The 24497-nt window shown below is 38.5% G+C and overlaps 2 protein-coding genes across 5 annotated transcripts; both read left to right on the plus strand.

Annotated features, from left to right (window-relative positions):
• Nucleotides 1-55: 55 nt before the first annotated feature.
• On the plus strand, nt 56-22077 carry LOC148727542 (uncharacterized). 4 transcript variants are annotated; one of them, XM_088726251.1, is made up of 5 exons: nt 15172-16815; nt 16908-17253; nt 18523-19092; nt 19978-20241; nt 20623-22077. In XM_088726251.1, exons 2-5 carry the CDS (start codon nt 16962-16964, stop codon nt 21501-21503), a joined length of 2007 nt encoding a protein of 668 aa, XP_088582377.1. In that variant the 5' UTR covers nt 15172-16815; nt 16908-16961; the 3' UTR covers nt 21504-22077. The 4 variants fall into 4 exon arrangements, with proteins under 4 accessions (XP_088582375.1, XP_088582376.1, XP_088582377.1 ...); XM_088726249.1 differs by lacking the exons at nt 15172-16815; nt 16908-17253 and adding an exon at nt 56-463; XM_088726250.1 differs by lacking the exons at nt 15172-16815; nt 16908-17253 and adding an exon at nt 11526-12577.
• LOC148727543 (uncharacterized) lies at nt 622-8964 on the plus strand. The gene is made up of 6 exons (XM_088728662.1): nt 622-634; nt 1659-1787; nt 2036-2191; nt 2722-2985; nt 7391-7861; nt 8582-8964. The coding sequence occupies exons 1-6, from the start codon at nt 622-624 to the stop codon at nt 8815-8817; spliced, it is 1269 nt and encodes a 422-aa protein (XP_088584788.1). The 3' UTR covers nt 8818-8964.
• Nucleotides 22078-24497: the final 2420 nt, after the last annotated feature.

Consider the following 24497-nt stretch of genomic DNA (forward strand, 5'->3'; position numbering starts at 1 on the left):
ATGGTGTTGGGATTGCGTGACTTATTTCGATCAAAATAACGACAGGCTTTCTCGGAAACATTGCGCAATCGTCTTCTCCCACAGGTGAATTTGGATATTTAGATCTACTCTTTCAGGTTTCTAACAACAGCTACGTTCAAAGCGATAGACAAGAATATGTCACAGTCAAAAAGGCGAATTCATCTATTCAACTGTGATAATACATACAGGTTAGAGCCTGTTGAGAAGTTAGTGAACGAATTGAAGAAGAAATTGCTTGACCAATTCAGCATCCAAGTTGACCGTGTAGTGAAGCACACATTCAGACTTGCTCAAATGTCTGAAATTGTCGACAACATTCCAACATTAGAGATGGATATGGCCTTCTTCGTGGTCCATGTGCATGAATTCCGGCTCTCGATCAATGAAGACAACGCTGGAATTGGTTACGCCAAGATATACAGAGCTTTACTTCAAGTAACGGGTAAGGAGCGGAAGCATTTTCACTTTTTTGTTTTCCTTGTTTGAAACGTATTTACGTTTCCTGAGCAACTCGTGTTTCGGCAAGCAAAGTCCTTTTTAGGGAAGGCAGTGATCCCATAGTCAAATCTGCTGCAAAACTGTTATATATCTCCCACAACAATGGCGGAGACTCGTCAGATATCGTATGGTTGAAAGCGAAAGTATATTAGCGTAGATTGATATCTTATTTTCATCAAGTTTGAATGTGAACTTAGGTTGCTCCGTAGGGTGGCAACAGCGACCATTTGTTTCATGCGGCTGCGTCAGAGTAATACTCCAAGGAAGTTTGCTGTCCGACCATTCTGTTCCTTCCTGATCGACTTTCGCAAATAGAATGTGCGAGGTCAGGAGGGACTCAAATCGTACATTTGAGGTCTATCACAGGGCTCCCAATCGTAGTATTTTAGGGTTTCCTCGCTGTAAGTAATGTTTTTGACCACTGTGCAAATATGCCGTTTAACGAACCATCAAATATAAACGTTTTAGTGTGGCCATAGTTAACAGAGGTGTGGCTTTTAACTATTAACTATGGTAACGAGGCGAGCAGCAAAACGAAAAGTATAAAGTAATGAAAAATCTATCATGAGAGAATATCATTATAAGGATCTCTGTTTTTCCGAGTACTAAAACACTTGTAGAATATGAATAAATACGGCCACAACCGAAAGCCGAGTGCTTTATTTTTCGTATGTAACACGAGTGGCGAGATTGAGCGACCACGTCACAGTTATCGCCGTTTCAAACTTTGTTGAATGAACTTGGTCTGTAATTTTTTTCGGAATATCAACTGGCTGCAAGATTTGTTGTGGTAAGCGACGAAGTTCCAAATGCATTTTCAGAACAACAAGAGAACGAGAACACTAAAAAGTAAGAGCTGTATGATCTAAAGCTGGATTTTCAGAGAACTCCTCGAAAGTTGCGACGACACATGAATTTAAAAGAAAAAATGGAAAACATCACTCATGAGAATCCATATGTATTTGTATGTCACTCGTATGTAGCCGTATGAACTTTTTTTGTATCCGTCATGTCATGATCGTCGAACAAAACGGTCACGTTCACGCCAACGAATAGAATAACACTGAAAAGCATATCTCATATCTAGTAACAATACTCTAGAGCTCATTTAATTACTTTCGAATATGCTTTATCCAAAGGAGGAGATGTGATCATTGTTATCGGGGGAGATGACAACTATAAGTGCGACGACCAAAAGAATCGAGAGGTTATTTCACGTTGGGCGAAGAGAAAAGTTTCCTCACAATTCAGCGAAGACTATCTTGATGGTAGAAAGAGCTTCATCTTTTCTTGGAACAAACAACATCGAGCGATTCACGAACAAGCTTTGCTGCCTCACTTTGATCCAAACAAGAAAGGAAAAAAGTTTGAATATCAACCATCGTTTACAAAACCAGGACCTGAATCGCGAGTTTCATCTACTGAATCAAGAAATCCGCAAAAATCCAAAACCCAGAAGTTCCCCACACACACACACCCGAAAATGCCTCGCATAACAATTAAGCCATCTCTGCAGTAACAGCGGTGAAAGAAAGTCAGACTGAGACATACCGTAGTGTCGTCAGTAGTACTGGGTGCAGTGGCAGAGACAGTACATGGAAGGAAGCCTTATACAGTAATTATAGAGATGGTGCTGGAGAAACTCTCCTTTCAAACCCTGGAAAAATCCAAGGTTAGAAAACACGTCACTAACAGTTAGTAAGAACTTTTTTCATTTCGGCCACTGATCACAAAAAAAAAAAAAAAAACCTGAAGTTAACACACTTGCTAAAAATTGTATAGCGAGAGGAACTTAGGATAACGCTCTGTCATAGCAAGCCCGGAAGCAAACCAGGCGCGTAGCGTCCTATACGCATATACGAACGTGCGTACTTGAAGTGACCAGAAAATGTTGAAATTTTTAGCAATTGTTTACGCTCAGTTTACTTAGGTTTCTAGATCATATGTACTTGTGCGCACTTGAAAAAATGACCACGCTACACGCCTGCAAACAAGCTCTCACAAATGGGCTTCACTCGCCTTCTCAGATAGATGCAAACCACCTAAATCGACTGGTATGTGAGGTAAAGTTTGACGTTTCCATAACTCATTAAGGAAATAAATTCTGTAAAACTCGTGTCTACCACGCTAACCATTAGGGAACCGTACTTCTCACAGTTAACAAACTTTAAAATGTACGCAGTCTTGTTTTTCGCTCCTTAGATCTGGCAATTCTCGGCTGTAATGTGTCTCATGAATCTTTGAAAGAAGTGTTAACGGTTTTTGAAGGAATCCGTCCTAGCCTTCATTTATCAGACGAACCTTATGTTGGCAATCCCCCAGTTACCATCGTTGAAGAGTTTTTGAGGGAAAATCACTTCAAAGTATCTCTGTTGGTGATGGACGGTTCTACAGTGAGCGATAGTTTCAACAATCACAAAGCGATGGAATATCAACGACTGGTAGGAAGTATAGCGGATAAAGTTGGTAAGTCTTCGAAGTGCAGCACTTCAGTTAATCTCATCTCACAGTAGCTTTGATCAAAATTTTTCAAACCCATTGCTTTATTTTTTGGCGTCAGTCTTTTGTGCTGAAATCGATTTGTCGTCAAGCTAATTGCCTCCAATGGTTCATCTAATGTGCTGCTATTAAAAATAGGAGTGGGAACATGAATTTAAAGTAGCTCTGAGCCCATCCTAGATAACAGAACTTGAATCGGTTTTTCGAAACACGACTAATATTAACCATGTCACACGGTGTTAGTTGTATTTAGACGTGAGGATGCTGTAGCATGCACGGGCTGGTAGTGCTTATCATGTTCGAACCACTCTGATTAAATTCTTTAGAGATCAGTGTGCTCAGTATTGAATGTTGACCCAAATTGTCCGAGAGAAGGAGTACAGTGGTCTTGACATTTTAACATAATCAAAAATATCATCCTAAAATAAAAATTATAACATAACCAAAGTAAAGGGCGCACTCTGATTGGTCAATTAGCGTCCACCATTTGCCCATGGGTGTACGCTGCTGACGTGAGCAAATGCAAAGACCATTTTTCCGCGCGCGCTTGTTTTTAGTGGTCACGTAAGATTGTTAAATAAAAGGGAACTGTTTAACTACAATGTATCAATGTTATGTTATAAAACAAATGGTAAACACCACAGCGTACACTATTGAGTTATGGATGCACTTGGCGGGAGGTTTGCTAACCACTCAAGAAGCTAGAGTCGCTCTCGGCTATCGCCTCGTGCGACTCTTACACTTCTTTCGTGCTTAGCAACCTCCCGCGTGCATCCATAACTCAATAGTGTACGCTGTGGTGTTAACCATTTGTTAAATATCATAAAAAGAAATATCATCCTACCGATCGTCATACGAACGTCAACCTTTTGTCACTTTTTTTTTTTTACAGCTATAAGGGTCGTCATCTTGGTTTGCAATCGTAGCCCCATAAATGTATCAAAGAAGGATGGGATGAAGCCTAAGGAATTCATTGCAGGAATCAATAGGATAGAAAAGGTGTTTGTTGCGGAGGTGAACGATGGAAAACTGGCCGTGAAGAAAGATGTTTTAGTCGAAGTTTTGAGTCCTTCTGTCACATCCTCCACATCAAATACACAGATAATCCGTTCAAGTGGCTTTCAAAGACTGGATGTAAACACTGACTCATTAACCACACATTCAAATAACTCAAGAGGAGAGTCTTTAGAAAAGTATTCTTCAGAAAGGGAAAGCATTCATAGAAAGGTTGCGCAAAATACCCAGCAGCTGGTGCGGGCGTCACAGTTACCGATTAAACCGCCTCCTGTTGTTGCGCTGAGAGGTTTGGCTCGTTATGGAATGATTTGTGGTCAGGAAGGTGATCTTCAGATATGGGACCCTGAATTTAAAGTTCCGGATTACATTCAAGAGAGACTACTTGATGAACTCCGATACACCTCTGTGATGGGAGTAATAATCGTTAAGCACACTGATGGCACACCTGAGTGTTTTATTGACCGAAGTTTGAAAGAATTTTCGTTGAACGAGGAAATACAGCTTGCTCCCGATGAAAAACTCGTATTAAAAACTCGTGTTCATAACGGAGAGGTATCATTTGAAGACATTGACGTACAGTTTAATAATGGGAATGTGTGTATCCCTCAACACATTATCGATGGTTTGAGAGCAAAAGATAACAAGCCTAATGGTGACCTTTACATTATTTCAGATAACTCGGACAAGTTTCGGTGTGTAGTAAAAAGTGCAAATAATTTTGAAAAAGTAATAAGAACTGCAAAGGAAGATTTTCAACCACTGTGTCGGAATCAGTGGTATAAAATTTGGTAAATATATATTCTGTGTTTGAGGGAGGACAAAAGTTGCATTGCGCGTTTGAACGACTCACAGCGAGGGCCAATATGCCTCAAGACTAAGCTTTCGCTGTCAGCAATCAATCTGATTTATATATTTGTAGAGGTTTAAGTTTTAGTATTAGATGTAACGCAATGTGACACTGACATTGATGACATGATGTCATCGAAACGTTCTGTGGCGCTTTTTCGTTCATTCTCCTTTTCAAATTCCTATCGAAATCAATCAGCCTTATTTGATGTAATTTCTCCCAAAAACGGTTTCATGGCTTTGGCTCTTTTTACCGAATTGTTTAAATATAGACATGATTATGCTTCGTGGTTGTTTTGACTTCCCAAGCAGGTAGTTGCTGTGTCGTGAATCGTTATTATCAGAGTATTTTCTTGGATTGCGTGACTCGTGTCGATTGGTATAACTACTGGCTTTCTGAGAAACATTGCGCAATCGTCTTCCTCTATAGGTGAATTTGAATATACGATATCTTCCAGAAGGTAATAACAAAAGGCTTCGCTCAAAGTGATAAAAAAGGCATAAATAGAATATGTCACAGTTAAGAAAGCGAGTTCATTTGTTCAACTGTGATAATACATACGGGATGGAGCCTGTTGAGAAGTTGTTGGACGAAGTAATGAAGAAATTGCTTGACCAATTCAGCATCCATGTTGAACGTGTAGAAAGACATTCATTCAGACTCTCTCAAATTTCTGAAATGGTCGACAGGATTCCAACTCTAGAGATGAATTTGGCCTTTTTCGTGGTTCATGCACATGAATCACGACTGTCGATTAACGAGGACAACGCAGGAATTGGTTACGCCAAGATATACAGAGCTTTACTACAAGCAACGGGTAGGAAGCGGAAGTATTCTCACTTTCTCGTTTCAACACATTTAATTATGCTTGATAACGCTTTGTTAGGTCAGCAAAATTATCTATACAAAAAGTAGTGGTCGACAAATTTACTGCAAAAGAGTTATCTATCTTCAACAACAGAGGCCTATCTGACACCGAAGTTGAAAGCGAAAGTATGTCATGAGCCGATAGGTAGATCATAGTAACGTTCGACGATTGCTCCACAAACTAGCAAACAGCCACTAATTGTTTTTATGCAGCTGCATCAGTGTAATGCTCGAAGGAAGTTTGCTTCCCGACCTTTCTGATCCTTCGACTTTCTGGGATGGGATCAAGTACTCAGAATAGGGAAGACCCCTGCACTTTTCTTAGTTTTAAGAAGGTAATCTTGCATATTGTTATTTCAGAAGCTGAAACTCAAAGAGCATAGTACCTTTCCCCGGTTCCGCTCGAGAGTTTTTATAAAAAAAACCACAGGACCCGAGAAAACTTTAATTTATTTGAATTTTCATCGGGATGCTACTCGTTCAAGTTGGGCACGTATAAGCATACTAAACATTTCTAGTACGCGTAACTGCCTGCTAGAACATGCAAATGAAGCCAACTCGAACTGCCAGGAAAGTATACGTATAAATGGGAAGGAGAGGCATATTTAAGAACTATTTTCCTTTGGTCATCTACGGCTGAGGCAACAGTGAAAAAGAGAAAAAAACTATTCAACAATGGTAAACAAATCAGCAAGACTTTTCATCGGATATTCTGAGTTTTCAAGGCATATTTATTCGTAAAATTTCTATGCAACGATGAAACAGTCAGCTGTTCACCTTTAAAAAAAATAATATTTTGCCAGCAGCTATCTATGGCAACCAGACTGAGGTCAAATGCTTCTAAATCACATGAAATCCATCTGAACAATCACTCGATAGTAGAGCCATTGAAATCAATATTTGATCGTATGTATTGTTGGAAACAGACGTAAATTTATCTGACTGATCCAGAAAACGGGATGTTCTCTAGACTTTATGTGAATTATTATCTACCCTTTGGTAAATAAGTGATATTTAGTGCCATTGTCTCAGTTGGTAAAGCTACAAAACAAAGCTGTAAGAATCATCAACAATGTACCTCTTTGTGACCATATTATTCCCAATTATGTAAACCCTGGCCTAATTAAACGTCTTGACATAATTAACTTAAGTACGTGCCAACTAACTATCTCGCTATATTATGCCCGTCTCCATTTTCTTTATCTTTTTTTTAACTGATCAATAGCTTGTAATTGTTGAAATGGAGGAAATACAAAATGCAAAATAAAATACATATACAAATAGACCACAGCTAACGTCAAAATGCGGTAAGAACAAGATAGTGGCATACGAGGCGCATGCAGTCGAACGCGTCACCGATTCAAAACGAACTGAAATGTACGAAAATCGATTCAGAAGACGTCTACAAGGCCCATGATTGACTCAAATTGAACATGCCAGGTCTATTTCGTGCAACACACATTATTTTCGGGTGGCAACTACCCATCGACATGCTGATTAGAGATGGTTTCTGTATCACCACTCATTTAGTCAATCAAGGGCATTATAATTCCACATTTTAGATCTGGTCCCGAGAATTTAATTTTTGTTGAGAGATAATAATGCTGCACTTATTTACATTTGAATCTGCTTTGTCCACAGGAGGAGATGTCATTGTTGTTATCGGCGGAGATGACAATTACAAAAGCGATGACGAAAAAAATCGGGAAGTTATTTCACGTTGGGCGAAAAGGAAAGTCTCCCCACAGTTCAGCGGAGAGTATCTTGATGGCAGAAAGAGCTTCATCTTTTCTTGGAACAAACAGCATCGACCGATCCACGAACAGGCTCTGTTTCATCACTTTGATCCAAACAAGAAAGGACAACAGTTTGAAGACAGGCCACCACGTGCAAACCAACCTTCAAGGACAGAACCTAAATCGCGAGCAAATCTGAGAGAAAAGGAAAATTTACACACACCCAAACTTTCCCAACAAAATGATGAATCCATATCTGCACTAAAAACGATCAGAGAAATGCAAACAGGTACACAACGTAGCAGAGAGACAGAGATCAGTAGTCGGAGAGATAGTTTTGGAGAAATACCGTCTTCAACCCCTAGAGAAACCAAAGGTAAGGGTAGACCTTGATAAATTGTGAGGTTGTCACGAAATGAGAGAAAAAAAAATTCACCTGCCATGTCTATTTCGGAGGGCAAATCACGCCTTATGCCGGTTCATAAATTTACGAATGACACTCTCCTTTCTGTAAAAATTCACGCGTTACATATTGATTTTGGCCTAATCACGCGTCACGTACAGGCCCCTTGCCTCTCTCTAGGAGAATGGTCAGATATTAGCTTTGAAAAGTTTTCTGTAAAGTTAAGCCAGCGATCACATGATATGAAACCATTTGTAAAACAGTCAGTCATATGTTTTGCTTGGTTCCATTGGCTACCTCCTTTATCCGCTTGTGTCAGACAAAAATCCCGACTGCAATAAATCATTAATATAGAATTGTATAGCGAGAGGTTATGTGCTGTTATTACAGGGCCGAGCTACGAGCAAACAAGCTCTCACAATTGAACGACACTAATTCATAATTACCTTCAACTAGGGATGTAAACTTGTTCAAGTCAGAATCGACTAAAACTACGATAACTACCATTTCGATACCATTCTCGCCATCAAAAGGCGGAAAGAAATTATCTTTTAGCGATTGGAGATTATGTTTGACGTTTCTGTCACTCATTGACAGAGGGAAATTTTTGTTGACCTCTGGTCTGGCCATCGTGCCTCGTGCGGTTATTAAAATGTTTTAAAAAAAGTATGACCAACTGTATTTACCCTTTAGATCTGGTATTTCCCGGCTGTACCGTGCCACCTGAGTCTGTACGAGATCCACTGCAAAAAGATTCTGACGGAACTCGTCCCATCCTTCAGCTATCAGTCGGAACTTCTGTGAAATCTACTCCAGACCATGCTCATAATAAATTCTCAGAACCACAATCCTGTCATGGGAAGATTGCTCCAAATACCCCGCAGCCTGTACTGGCGACACAACTGAGTGTCACCAAACTCGAAATATAAAACCTTTTTCGCTAGACAGTGAAAAAACACTAGCTGCCGATGAAAAACTCGTATTGAAGACTCGTGTGCGCGAGGGAAAGGTCTCTTTTGAAGACGCCGATGTACAATTTAAGTATGCAAATTTGTATATTCCTCAATACATTATCGATAGTTTTACAGAAAAGGATAATGGTAAACTAGTGTACATCATTTCAGATAGGGAAGACAAATTTCGATGTGTAGTAAAACGTGAGGGTGTTGGCGAGACAGCGAAAGAAATTGGGGAGAAAGAGGTTTACTTATGTTTTCCTAAGTTTTTTTAGGGTTCTGCATTTCCTTTTTGTTTGACAAAGTCAAATTGATACCTTGGAAGGAATGCCATCCATTCCTTAAAGTTACATCTGTGGCTATCAGTTAGGGAATTTGCTTTTCGAAACTTATCACCAGATAATCAGATTTTTTTATGAAATGATCAGATATAACATCGCATAAATATGATGTTAATGTATTTACCTTTCTTCACAAAAGTATTTAGAATTTCGTAATTAGTCGACTCATTATAACACAGCCAAGAAATCATAGTAGCCTTCAACTTTCATTGAACTCGCTCATAGCCTCTTCCAGTTGTCCATTCCGTGAAACTAAGCGTGAGGATAAATGACGCGAAGGTTGCGGCTGAGCAAACTTGCGACTTGCGACTTGCGACTTGGCCCTTACAGATTATGTGACTTTTTGGCATGATCAGAAAAAAACGAGTACAATTTTTGCTCCTTTTTCAAAAAAAGCACTGCAGCCCATTCAGCATATTTTAGTTGTTTTTTTTTTTCAACGGAACATAATAAGAGTCATTAAACGTGATGCTAACATCGTAAATTTTAATAAATTAATTCACTGCAGTTTTTTGTCAGAACAAGGGTGCTTCTCCAAATGAAATGAAATATCATGCTCTATTAACCATAAATATATAATTTTAAGCATAATTTTGAAACAATCGTGCAGTGCTAGTAGCATAGCATGCTACTTTTACGAGGACAGTAAATATATATTGCATATTGATTTAGAGAAATAGAAGAGATAATAATCGGGTGATCGGTGGAATGGCGGATTATCTCAAGACGCAGAATGACGGAATATCCTTAAAGTGTAGAATGCCTTGTATGAAACAAAAGTCGCAGAAAATGGAATTGCATTATTATAAGAAAATTATTTACAATTAACAGGCGAAATTGAGAGATGCCTAGCCTCTTTAAATTTTATTATATTACTACTACATACAATTATTATTACTGTAGATAGTGTTATTATTTGTTACCATTTATTTATTGGTTGGATGTCAATTAGAAAATATATTCTTGAATCATCTTTCCCTTGTGGAACAGAGTACTCATAATTTAGTGGAATGGGGCACATTTGCTGTCGGTTTTGCATTTGAGACAAATCTTCTGCAACACTACCTTCTAGCATCATTAAACAACTTCTGGCTCTTTTCAATACTCTAAAACTTGTGCTATACCAATAGCCACATGTAGTCTTTGACCGTCTATTTTGTAGACAAATACATCAGTTAAATACCCCGGACAATAAGTTTTCCGATTTCAATTTTTTAGAGTATAACAGCTGGATATAACGTAGTGCCAACATATGAAATAAAGTTCCTACGATACGAGATTCTTTTTTGCGTTTCCTAGTTGATAGTTATCTAGTTTTCTTGCGCACTGAAAGAACGATTTGCCGGCCAAAACGATTGTTACATAGCTGTGATGTTACGTAGCTGTGACATGATATGACGGCAGCTAAGGCGGAAGAAGGAGAAATTAAGAAGAGAGAGAAAATGTGCTGCGTAGCCGGAGCGCTAAATGATGCTAGATGCTAGAATTATACTCATATACCGGGAATTTCCATACACTTCCTTCCAAGGTATGAAAATTTATGGCCAGTATGGATGCTTTTCGTTTGTCGACATGAAGCTAGAGGAGACTTACTGCTTCAGAGTCGTCGGCCTCACTACATTTATCGTATCCAAAAGTCAATGCAGCCGAAATTTTCACTTACAACACCTATGTCAGTTATTTGCCAGTGAGCGGAATGGGACATGTGGTTATGTTGGGCTTAAACTACAAACGGTTTTCTTTATTGAAATTCCTATTTGGAGGCGAACTTGAACCTCTGCCTCTGCGATATCTGAGGAAAAGAGAAACTTGCAAAAAAAAAAAAAGACCGATGTTTATCGACGAAAAATCATCGTGCCCTGTAATACAGCTGATTCGATGCTGCTGTTTAAAGTTAACTTTTCAGTGCGAAAGGCTTCTTTTGTCGTAATCTTGACCTAAACACCACAGGAGAGAAAACGTCTAAGGCCTAGTTTATGCGTCGCGCTACAGTCGAATTTAATTCAAGGTCCCTCAAGCAATTAAATTCGACGATAGCGCGACTTCTAAAACGAATTAAATTCGTCTGGTAAATTAAATTCGTCCTTGACGTTTTATCAGTCTTGGTAAAAGATGGATAAAATATCGATAACGCGTCTTCAGTTTTAACGTCGCACTAGCGTCGCGTCGAATGAAATGCAAACATTCTCTCAATGTATTTCCATTTATTTTGGCGAGCTCGCAGCGACCCGTGGCGCGTTGAAGATGCTGCTTATTTAAATTCGATCGTGTTGATTTCGACGCATAAAACCACGCCACGACTTATGTCGACGGAAAAACGAATTTAATGGAATTAAATTCGTCTGAATTAAATTCGACTGTAGTGCGACGTATAAACTAGGCCTTAGTCAGTCTCCTCCGGCCTCCGTTTGATGCACACGGTTCACCTTTGTACGGCTGAACCGTACTCGCAACTTCCATTTCTTCTCTCTCACTGAGTATGATGTATCACAACTCTCAGAAGAGCTTGCTTCTGTTGATCTAAATGACTATTCTAGAGTATTTAAACGCTGGCGAAATCAATAAAAAATTCCGAGAGATGTGAGATTTGGAAGGGTCACCTCAGAGTTTTCTGCGTCATCACCATCTACAGATCCACTGGAAGACAAAGTAAGAGCACTTTTGGGCCCGAGTTTTATTTATTTATTTTTTCAACTTTTCTTTTTTTGAAAAAGGTTTCTACAAATGATAAGCTTGATAAGTGCGCAAAAAAAAAAAAGAAGAAAAAGAAATCGCTTCATAGGCATTAAAGGAAACCTCTGGCTTTTGGGACATCATTCTCAGGCATTAAACCCTTAGGAATACATTTTCTTCTTCTACTTCGTTATGAATGCAGGCACGTTTCGTGGGTCGCAGCCTCTCCTTTGTTGTTTTGAACCAGCTTCTTTCTCGTGTACGCGAAAATAACAAGAGAGAGGCCCTGGGAACGATTTCAGACCATAATATGCTTTTTATAAAGAGCTTCTCGGAAATAGTCTACCACGTTCGTCTCCAGCAAATGATAGATGCTCAAAACAAAAAAAGATTGCGTTCCAGATACTAAGAGCAAGCGAAAAGAATGATGACAGAGCCGCTAAAGATTCATCTTTTTAATTGTGATAGTATTTACGACTTAAACGTGGTCGAGGACTTATTGATATCGGCGAAATCGAAACTCGGCTTGGAATTCTCGGTAGAGAAGCATATATTTACTTTGCTTCAAATACCTGAGCTAAGCACCAAAATTATTCCCGAGATGCAGATGGATTTTGCAATGTTCGTGGTGCATGCACACGAATCTGGTTTGTTTATCAACCACAGGGACTTGGAACAAGGCTACACAATGGTATACAGAGCTTTGTTGGAGGCAACAGGTAATTCAGTGGTAATAATTGGTTTCTTGTCTCTTCATTGTAATTGTTGATCCGAACTATCTATGCCGATCTGTATTGAAATTTAACTGGAAGCGTCAAGATAAATATTATTTGTATCTAAGTACAAGTATCGAACGTTTAAACTTACTCGTTTTATATTTCTGACAGAACGAACGCACATTGAAAGCGGAGACAATCTGAACCGTTTCCGAGAAAATTGTTTTTTTCTTTTCCTCTTTCGACCAAAATATTATTTGCTGACTTACCATGAGATAAACTGGATCAGAAAAGTTAAATAATCTATGATAATAGAAAATAATAAATTCTTTGAAAATTGGTGTCATGCATCATTTCAGTAGAATCCAGTACGTTTAAATGCCAAGTCCCGTCGGCTTATTACCTCTTGCTGAATCAATAATTACCTTGTATTTGCTCCAGGAGGGAGAGTTATCGTTGTGATTGGAGGCGATGACAACTACAAGAGCGAAAGCGAAGAAAACGAGTCTTTCATCTCGCATTGGGCGAAGAGAAGAATTGCACTTCCGCAGTTTAGACAGGAGTTGATTGATAGAAGAAAAAGCTTCGTGTTTTCGTGGAACAAAAGTCACAAAGCAATTCACGTGGAGGCTCTGGTACATTATTTCGACCCGAATGCGCAGGGAAGGAAATTTGAGCATCAAAGCCTTAAAAGAAGCATACAGTCCAAACCTCAAGCACCATCATCCGCAAATGTTACAGATCTGGATCCTGATCAAACATTGGCATCATCTGTGGCCAGCCTTGAGATCGGAGTTATAAGCAACAGCAGTGGAGGAGTCACAGGCAGGGATCCTCGGACCCTGAAAGGGGAGAAAATTCATGGTATAGGTAAACAACTATTTTGATAATTTTCTGGTTTTATAGGCTGGTAACATTTGAGGCAATCTCACTTTGGTGTTTTGTCGTTTGGAATGAGTTTTAAATTACGTATTGGTATACTAAAACATAAAAAATAGCCTATGCACGTGTGTACAAAATCGGTCCCCTAAGAATTTAACACTATTTTTAAATAATATCTATTAAATTTTTTGTTGCACTGATGTGCGTCCTCATCTTACATAAACTCACAGATCATGTTGCCATAGAGTTCAGAGTTCGAAACTCAAAACGTAGCTGGAATAAAGGCTGATTAAGTGCCTACCCTTTTTTTTGGCACAATTTTTGTGAGTAGGAAAGGATGGAGAGCTCTCCTGTTAAATGTTGTATGAATTTACTTTACCTAAGGGATGTCACAGGGACTAGAACTCTCTTTGTTGACCTCAAACAAGCTGGCCACAAATTCTGCCCTGATGATCCTTGGAATTTCTCTTTTCGTTTAAGTTGGCCTGTCACTCACGACTTATACCCAACTTATGAGTTTCGACTCGCTCCTCTAGCTCGATTATTTGCTGCTTCCTTTCATCAGTGGGGTAGAGGAAGTGTTTTCTTTAAAATCTGCTGTTTAGTTTGGTTTGGAAAGGCCGGGGGAAACAGGGTTTTACCATTGTGAAGCCATGTTGTGGCTGTCTAGGCTTTTATGGAGTAGTCTTACTCACTCACTGACAATCACTCGGACATTTCTCAGAAGACATGTCTGAATGGGTTTCATCAAAGTGTCGATGTCCCCCTTGCCAGCCCCAAGATCAAATGCACTGGTGATCCGTTCAAAAGGATTTCATTTGGCAACCAGTTTTAAATGCTAATTCTAATTGTCCACAGATTTACGTCGATCTGGCAGAGGTCATCTACATACAAAAAGCACTCATGGCAAGAGTGCTCCAAATACCCTGCAGCCTGTGCGGTTATGAAAATTTATTCAATATATGACCACCTGTATTTTACCCTCTAGATCTGGCAACTTCCCGTTGTACCTTGCCACCTGAGTCCGTAGGAGATCTGCAAAAATATTCTGATGGAACTTTTTCCACCCTTCAGCTATCAGCCGGAACTTTCGTGAAATCTACTTTAGACCATACTCAAAGTAAATCTTCAGAACTAAACCGCTGTCATGGGAAGATTGCTCCAAATACCCCGCAGCCTGTACTGGCGACACAAATCTCGGTAAACCTGCCTCCTGTTGTTTTACTGAGGGGTATCGCTCGATACGGAAAGATATCTGATAAATTAGGCGACCTTCAAGTTTGGGACCCTGAATACAAAATTCCAGGTGATGTTCAAGAGAAGCTCCTTCAAATGTGCAGAAATAGCCCTGCGACTGGAGTACGAATCATAAGGTACAGTGATGGTACAACTGAGTATCACCATACTCGAAATATAAAACCTTTTTCGCTAGACAGTGAAAAAACACTAGCTGCCGATGAAAAACTCGTATTGAAGACTCGTGTGCGCGAGGGAAAGGTCTCTTTTGAAGACGCGGATGTACAATTTAAGTTCGCAAATTTGTATATTCCTCAATACATTATCGATAGTTTTACAGAAAAGGATAATGGTAAACTAGTGTACATCATTTCAGATAGGGAAGACAAATTTCGATGTGTAGTAAAACGTGAGGGTGTTGGCGAGACAGCGAAACAATTTGGGGAGAAAGAACTTTTTTTAACTTTTCCGAGGTTTTTTTAAGGGCATAGTTAAATTCCTATTAAGGTGAAGTGTAATTGATGCCTTGGAACGAATGACATCCTAAAGATATAACTATGGCCATTAGCAGTGACTCTGATTTTAAAATTTAATACGATATCATATTGAAATGTTTTAACATTAAAGTGTTTTACCTTTGGTGACAAAAGCAACTAGATTTCTAATTAGTCTAATTCCTCTAATACCGTCCTCAGTAATGTCACTGATTTATCTACAATTTACCTTGCGTCGCTCATTAAAAGTGGTTTGTCAAAACATAGGCAGCCCAAGCTCACTACTAGTAGTGAGCTTGGGCTGCCTGTGGTCAAAATACTGTAGTCTTGAGGGGGTATGACAAAAATTTACGAGCGTGGAAGTCTTGTACTTCAATGCATATTAAACTTCGTTGCAATGTACTAAAAATAAAACAAACTTCAATTTTCTTTTAAACCTTGGAATGCCAATCATAGATATCATTTAAATATCCTTAAAATGTGAATATATAAGGACGTGCTATAAAGTTTGTAGAGACTCTACCAGAGTTGATTAGAGCAAGACAGAGTCGATTATTCAGTCAGAGTCAAAGTGGTTAGAGAGCAGGGAAGTGAGTTAGCTGTGGTAGAATCGTATCAGAAAAGAGATATAAAATAGACTGAGAAACGACAGTTCGAGAGTCCTTGGTGTACTTCTCTCAGCGTGGTACGCTTTGCAGCCAGTTTCCCCTCAACACGCGCCAGCACTAGTTCAATAATATTTGTTCACTACATGAATAGAAACTTACATCTCTCTTGCTTGGAAAAGTAATAGAACACAATGTTTATGTTCTAACTAGACGTAACAATTTTTAATAGGAATGATTTTGTTGTGTCTTTTAATCTAATTTTTGCCTGGCCGGTACAGTTACAGCTCAAGGAATGGAAATATTTGTAACCCTAGTGCAACCGGCTATTAGTATTACCTGCAACATTATTGTTTCTTTGATTTATAATAAAAAAAGTCAAGAAATTAGAATGAGCAAGACGGAATGGGTGATTGTTTTTTGCTTATATTACTGAAGAAATTTTCCCGCTTCGCATAATTTGTTCATTTTTCAAGTTGCGTGAAATCCGCTCCAATCCAGTTCTTTTAAATTCTTATATCAGTGTAAGCTTATAATTCCATTGCTTTCAGAGCGAAGTGATAACAGAATGGCCAACTTGTATCTTTGTTCAATATGGAGGGGAGGTAACAGACAAATCTATTTCCAGTTGCATCGATCCCCGAATTTCCACGAAGGAGAGAAAACATAATTTTCAGTTTACGCGAAATTTACTCGCAGATCCATGGCAGTTATAACGAGTCAACTGATTTCGTAGTAATCACTGCTCTACGCATTATCAAAGAATGAGTTTTTGGCTTGAATAACATGAACTTAGAGCAAAATCTTCCCATGTGCCCGCGTTGCGCTACATGCGTTTCGTCACGAATTCTCTTGACAGCTACTCAACTGTACCCATCATGCATTTGTAGCCCATGGTTTTTTTCCGAGAAATTCGTTATTCGTTATCTTCCCATGTCACAACAACTTCGTGCATCTTATGTTACCTTTGTAATCTCTGGGTGAACGGTGATCTCTTCCAAAGGAATTATTTTTTCATTTGAAGGTATGTAATATGATTTCCTGGAGTAGAATCGAACGCCATCAACAAGCTTCATAACGCTTCAATGACCTAATCTTGATGTCATTTCCATACAGTCTTAGGTGTAGGGACATTTCAGGCTTCAACAGCATCTCCTAGATAAAAGAAATATGATGGCATCACCCCGTAAGTTTCATCTCTTCAACTGCGACCGTCTCTGTAAGCTCGACCCCATCGAAGACTTATTGTTGACAACGACAGAGACACTTGGCATTAAGATATCTGTGAAGCAACACTATTTCTCGCTTTCCGAAATATCTGAATTCAGCGATCAAACGATTCCCACCCTGGAGATGGATGCTGCCGTCTTAGCTGTACATGCAAACGAATCTCGTCTTTCCATCAACGAAGACGCACAAGGGGGATACACGAAAGTTTACAGAGCTTTGCTTCAGGCGACAGGTATAGCGAAACCGGAAGTTTATTACGACGGGAGTTATTGGAATCTTTATTTTAAAAAGTATTCGTCAAGTCGTAATATTGTAGTTTCTGCGAAATGAACTCATTTGTGTGTTTTTTCTATTGTTATATATATCATATATTTTCAGTTTCCGCTTCGTTCTTTACCTTTGGGATATTTACAGTGATTTGAATATAAATTTCTCTGTTTTGAAATTTAAACAATTTTACCTCATTGTAGAGGTTCACGGTACATTTTTTGGTAACTGCAAACGAGGGTTCTTGAAAGTAACACTTGAATAAGAAAGTCTAGAGCGTATGCAACAGTTTGATATGTAATTTATAAAACAATTTCGCAATTTTGAACTAAATCGACACAAAACGTTCCTCGAGTTGTTACTTTCAAGATCATAATTTGTCGGCATCACTGAGTAACGGGCTTCGTGAGCACTTTTAGCTACACCTTTTTCTCCCTTTCGATGAATATTTTTTAATTTCTCAAATTTAAAGGAAATAGTTGTACACCGCACTTATGCAATAAGAACTATAGGTCACTGAGCTCGTTCACGAGCTTAAGGTTATCATGCCTTTTCAACTGGTCCATTGATCGAAAAACAATACCGTGTAAGGTAAACATTGGTCGAGACACCATTTCAAGTATGACGTCACAAACGATTTTCAATATCGCGGGCAAGTTTATATACGTTGTCTTTTGCGAAATTAGAATTTTCGACGATTTGGATGGTTTGATTACTGAGTATTGAGATATTTAAGATCCCGACAGTATCAAATAGTCTTTTTTTTAGCAGTTTGAATGAGAATGAATAGTGTCCATAAGTTTCATATTTCGAATGAAAACATAATGCTGAGTGGCTGAATTGTTGGCAGAAGATATTCGATTGGTTGTGCTTTTTTCGGAGCTTTTGGAGTGAATCGAGAATTTCTTGATACCAAAATAGGACGTTTGACAAGTAGTGTTTTATACTTCACGTGTGCGAATTTTCAAAGGTTCAGTTTGTATGGTTCTTCTCATCATTCCCTTGATTAATCTCTATTGAGCTCACGGCGCCGTACGTCTTTTCCCAACCCTGGTCATGCCGTGGCGTACTGCCCCCTTAGATTTTATTCTGAAGCATAGAGGGATTTTTTCCAACGTTTTTCAGTAAAGGCACCTTCTGGATCGTGCGGGTCATTTAACAATGCATGTTATTTTAAGTAATAATACTCATAAGACCCTGAGGCTACGTACATTTGAATCTGCTTTGTCCACAGGAGGAGACGTCATCATCGTTATCGAGGGAGATGATAACTACAGGGGAAACGAAGAAGAGAATCAAGAGGTTATTTCACGTTGGGCGAAGAGGAAAGTTTCCTCGCAATTCAGCGAAGATTATCTTGATGGCAGAAGGAGCTTCATCTTTTCTTGGAACAAACAACATCGAGCGATTCACGAACAAGCTCTGCTGCATCACTTTGATCCATTCAAGAAAGGACGAAAGTTTGGAAATAATCCACCTCAGCGAAAGGAACAACGAAAGCCAGAAACGCCACCACAAGCAAGATCGAAAAAATTAACACCGGCTCCCTTATGTAGAAGTTATTCCTCGCCAGTTGAACAGCAGTCTAAATCAAAGATGCCAACGAAACAAGAAAGTTTCCTGTATCCCTATGAAGCTGCAACTGGACCAAGGAATGATAAAGAAGAGCACACTTCTGTACACCCTCTCGATAGTACAACTAGGAGCAGCAGTATCTCGAGCGATGGGGAAAACACAGCAATTAGCAGTGATCCAGGAGCCAGATCCAAGGAGATAATCCCTCCACTAATTGGAGAAACCAAAGGTTAGAATATAGTCTAAACAACAGATTTAAAGGAGAATAGTAAGACCCCTTCTCCAGTTACCTGAGAGATGATAGATATAAAATATTAAATACAGTTCCTTATTAACTCTTGTTTTGCTTAGTGCTGATTCATACCAAAATGGTAATTTTTTTTGCTCACTTGTAGTCTCCAGTGAGAGTAAATAAATCTTTGATACGTTAGTATGAGGTGGGTGCAAAACTAATGCTAAACCTATAATATCTCTGTTGCTGTTGGCTAAAAAGGGAGCTTTTAGATCTTACTTGCTGAGATTAATTGGCCATGTGTTCTCAACTTAACAAATGTATTCCATGTAGCTGTTCTTCTGTACAGTAATAGATGATTTATGACGCCAAAATGTGGTCATAACAAAAAGTAATTAGACAACCGTGCCCACACAGTTGAAACTGAAAAGCATGCTCCGGAAATCATGTAATTTTCATCTTTATCATTTAAGAATTATTTACGAACTTATAACTCTGACCGTGATTTTAGATTCCAAATATAACCTACCCTATCAAAAGTTGTCTTCAAATGTGCTTAAAATATGATCATAGACGCTGCGATTCTTTTTATCTCGCTTAGCAAACCTGGCCAACTATACTTTGTCGCAACCAGGTCTCAAATACCTTCTTTCTATCTCTTGAATATCTCTTTGAATAGTAACGACATTATTGTCTAAAATGATGATTGTTTTTTTTTTAGTTTGGTGTGTACAGCCAGGTACCAAAACTAAGTCGGTCGAATTTGTTAGCGCTTTTTAAGCGATTTTCTGAAGGTAAAAATAACTCATGGGAATCTCAACCTGCGTATTTCTCCTTTAAGGAATATTTTAAGTGTACGGCCATCTGTGTTTCACTCTTTAGAATTGGCGATTCTTGGCTGTAACGTGTCACATGGGTCCTCGGAGGATGTGAAAAAAGTTTTTGAAAAACTTCTTCCCAGCCTTCACTTGTTAGAGGATCCTTTGACTGATAACCCTCCAATCACCAAAGTTAAAGAATATTTGAGGGATTATCGCTTCAGATTCTGTGTGTTGGTGGTGGACGGTGATACAGTAAGGGATGGTCGTGACAATCAGAGATCAGAGGAATTACAAAGACTTGTAAGACTTGCGGTGGATAGAGTCGGTAAGTTATTTCTTACCTTATGTCGGTAATTGGAATGAATTAATCAAAAATGACAATCATTCTTACCACCATTTCTCCGCTTCTCCATATTTTTGTATCGCTGAATATTTTCGATGAATTCATTCACAAACACCGTCGGACAAAAATAATCTTACCTCTGAATGCTTGAGTGGAGAAATCATTGTCTAAGGGAGGGAAGGTAGGTCTAGAAAAGCGAGGAATCATGATCCTTTACTACGGTAGGATTAATGCTTTGTCAGCACACAGACTTCCTGTCGCAATGGCAGAATGGAGTGGATTAATTTTTTTAAACTAAGATGCAATCAAACCTAACTGAATGTCGTACATATTTATCATATCTTATCTTTCTTTTTTTATTAGATGAAAAAGTCGTTATCTTTGTTTGCAATCGAGAATCAAGAACGGGCGGAGTTACATGTGAGGATTTCACTGAGCGAGTCAGTAGAGTAGAAAAGACGTTTGTTGTACATTTAAATAACGGAGAGCGAAGCCTGGAACTGAATGAGATCGTCAAAGTCTTGAGGGAGCAGAGATCTTCTACGCCAATTTCAAAAGGTCTTCAAGAACTGCATGGAAACTTTGACTCAAAATTCACAGATTCTTTCGGATACTGTCCTCAATGCAGCTCCTCAGAAGGGAAATGCATTCTTTGGAAAGATGCTCAGAACACCCAGCAGCTTGTGCTGACCACGCAGTATGAAGTAAAAGTCCCTGCTGTTGTGTTACTGAGAACTATCGCTCGCCACGGAAAGATATCTAAACGGCTTGGTGACCTTCAAATATGGGACCCTGAATTAAATGTTCCAGATGACTTCGAGGAAAAACTGTTAGTAAACCACTCGAACACCCCTGAGATTGGAGTGATAATCTTTAAGTCCAGCGATGGGACTCTTCAGGGTTTCACTGATCCAGATATAAAAGAATTCCCCATGGAGGAGGATGTATCCAGGCTACCTCCCAATGAAAAACTTGTTATGAAAACTCGCATCCGTAACGGAGAGGTATCTTTTTACCAGGAAGATGTACAGTTTAAGTATGGAAATCTGTCTATCCCTCAATACATTCTCGATAATCTAAAGAAGATTAAGGCTCAAGGTGACTTGTTTGTCACTTTAGATGACTCACACAATTTTCATTGTATTGTGAAAAAAGGAACAATGGATCAAGCGGCTAGTCTTCATAAAAGTGCAGAGGATAGAGCAAGGAGAGCGGCTCATTTTTTGTGGCCAAGCAGATTTTAAAGGACTGAGAAAAATGAACTTTCTATTCAGTTAGGTAGAACTAAAGTCATGTGGCTCCTTCCGAATGAGTAACAGCCAGCGCCTATGTCCTTAGGAAGAGAGAGTTCCCTATACCCTTTAGTAAAACTCAGTCACATAAAAGTATTTGGCTTTTTCACGCTTCACGAATATCATCCAAAACTCTTTCACGTTTAAGCAAAATTCAAGAAAATCACGTTGAATTACTATTTTACTTTTCTAGTCTTGACCCAGTGATACGCTTCAAAAGATAATGTCATGTCTCATCTTGGTTGTTCAAGAACCGGTAGTGGTCTGTTTTGCGAGTTTTGTCGATCCACATGAAGTCCATCTCCTGTCAACAGCTAACCACAGCCGTTCGAGAACAATACGTACATTTTAAAAACATTATAATAGTCGGAATCTCATCACACAAAACAAAATGGTTCACGAATCACGTTTAATTCAGCCTTAATTCACGGGTCACATGTGAATAAAATATTTCGTTCATGTGGACATAAAAAGACCTTACCGTCTTTAATCATGATTCACGAATAAATAAAAATTCAAACCACAATTCACGAGAAAGCAGACTACCCAATCACGCTTCACATAAAAAAGTATAGGGGACCTTCTAAAAATTATATTAACGGCTTCAGGAATTTAATCTGACATACATTGAAAAACCGCGTACAAGAATCCAGCCTTTAAAAGATCAAGAGTCAGCTTACATGTCTGACATAAGTTTTAATTAATTACCAAAAAGTAAATTACTAATAATTACTTACGTATCTGTCAATATGCACTGATTTCTTAGTACAAACATTGGTATGCTTTAAGTACAGAAAACAATGGGAGAGAGAAAGGGGAAAAAACTGTCGTTTTTTCCCTTACCTCCTGCCCCTAGCCCCTCGCCTTTTCACTCGTCCTAGATTTTCCACTTGTGCGATATGGCGATCGAATATTTGCCGCTCTGAATCACGGGCTACCACCTGCAAGCAGGCTACGGGTTAGAAGTAGGAGTCTTTTTACTTAGGTTATTTTCACATTTTATTATTATTATTATTATTAATAATGTTTGAACGCATTTCAGTTCGGCAAGCAGAGTTCTCTTTTTAATGGGCTAACGGTATCCGTTTCTTAGTTTTGAAATTCTTTCCGTCACTGAAACAGTTAGAATATTTAAGTAGGAATCACTTAGTTTCAGATTCAAGGAGATAATCCCTCCACTACTTGGAGAAACCAAAGGTTAGAATATAGTCTGAAAAACAGATTTAAAGGAGAATAGTAAGACCCCTTCTCCAGTTACCTGAGAGATGATAGATATAAAATATTAAATACAGTTCCTTATTAACTCTTGTTTTGCTTAGTGCTGATTCATACCAAAATGGTAATTTTTTTTTGCTCACTTGTAGTCTCCAGTGAGAGTAAATAAATATTTGATACGTTAGTATGAGGTGGGTGCAAAACTAATGCTAAACCTATAATATCTCTGTTGCTGTTGGCTAAAAAGGGAGCTTTTAGATCTTACTTGCTGAGATTAATTGGCCATGTGTTCTCAACTTAACAAATGTATTCTATGTAGCTGTTCTTCTGTACAGTAATAGATGAAGGAGTTTTTTCCGCTCTTTGGTGTCCTTATTCAAATATTGTACATTTAGAGAACAATAGAACCACATGCTTGAAAGTACTTAATGAAGTACATTGTAAAACCTTTTCGATCACATCCCGCCCGCGACTGCATTCTGCGATTGAACTTTTGAGTACGCTACTATTCATGTCGCTAACGAGGATGTATTTAGAATAGTTTCTGTGGAATCAAATGCTGTCTTATCCTTAACGCCGCCACACACCTTTGATTGGAATGATAGTCATTAAGCACAGTGATGGCTCAATTGAATGTTACATTGATCCAAATCTGAAAAAAGTTTCATTGCACGGGGATATACAGCTTGCTGCTTATGAAAAAGTAGTCTTGAAAACTCGTATTTGCAACGGAGAAGTGTCGTTTGAAGACGTTGATGTACAGCGGTTTAAGTATGGAAACGTGTGTATCCCTCAACACATTATCGATGGTTTTAGAACAGGAGATAATAAGACTAATGGTGACCTGTACATCATTTCAAATGACTCAGACAATTTTCGATGTGTAGTAAAAAGTGGAATTGATGTTAAGAAAGTAATAAGAATAGCGTTGGAAGATCTTTCCTGTTTAATTCCCTATAGGACCCCGTTGCCAAATCGTTAGTGAACTTGGATGAAATAAATGCTTTTTTGGCTTTTTAAGGCAAAAAGAAGTCAGTTTGTCGTCTTACAGAAAACGCCCATACGCCTCAAGAAATAACTGTAGCTTCAGCAATCAATCTGTCTTATTCTTTGTAAGGTTTACATTTTATTTTAAAAAACGTAACGATAACTATGATGATAATATACCGATGAAACATTACATAATTAATTTTTCGTTAATTTTCCTTTTGAAATGCTTATCGAAATTAATCATTATCAGATGTGATTTCGAAAAATTACAATACTGAGGTATTTAGCTTTGTCCATATTATTATACTGCCGAACTTGAACAGAATCTCGCTCAAAATGACTGAGTTTGGGAGAGAAACATGGATGAAGAATTACCTGGAAGATAATTGTTAGTTTTGCTTGAGTGGTTCGGCTTTAATAATAATAATAATCAACTTTGTTTAAAGAGGGTAAAACACATAACAGTATAAAACTGACAAACCAGTGGCCCTCTTAAAATATATTACAAATAATTATTGAAAAAGATTAAAAACTAATTAATTATGGAAAAAGATCAAGAGCTAAAAATCTAAAATTACCAAGTTTATAAAAACTATAAGATAAAATGTTGTAATCGTTTATAACTATTCTTAAAAAAATCTAACATGGCCTTCTTAAAACATTTGATAGTAGGTTTCATTCTTATGTCCAGTGGTAAGGTATTCCAGAGGCGTGAGGTCGATACTGTGAAAGACCTACCTC

This window comes from Stylophora pistillata, chromosome 7 (assembly GCF_964205215.1).
Source record: "Stylophora pistillata chromosome 7, jaStyPist1.2, whole genome shotgun sequence".
Taxonomy (NCBI): Eukaryota; Metazoa; Cnidaria; class Anthozoa; order Scleractinia; family Pocilloporidae; genus Stylophora; species Stylophora pistillata.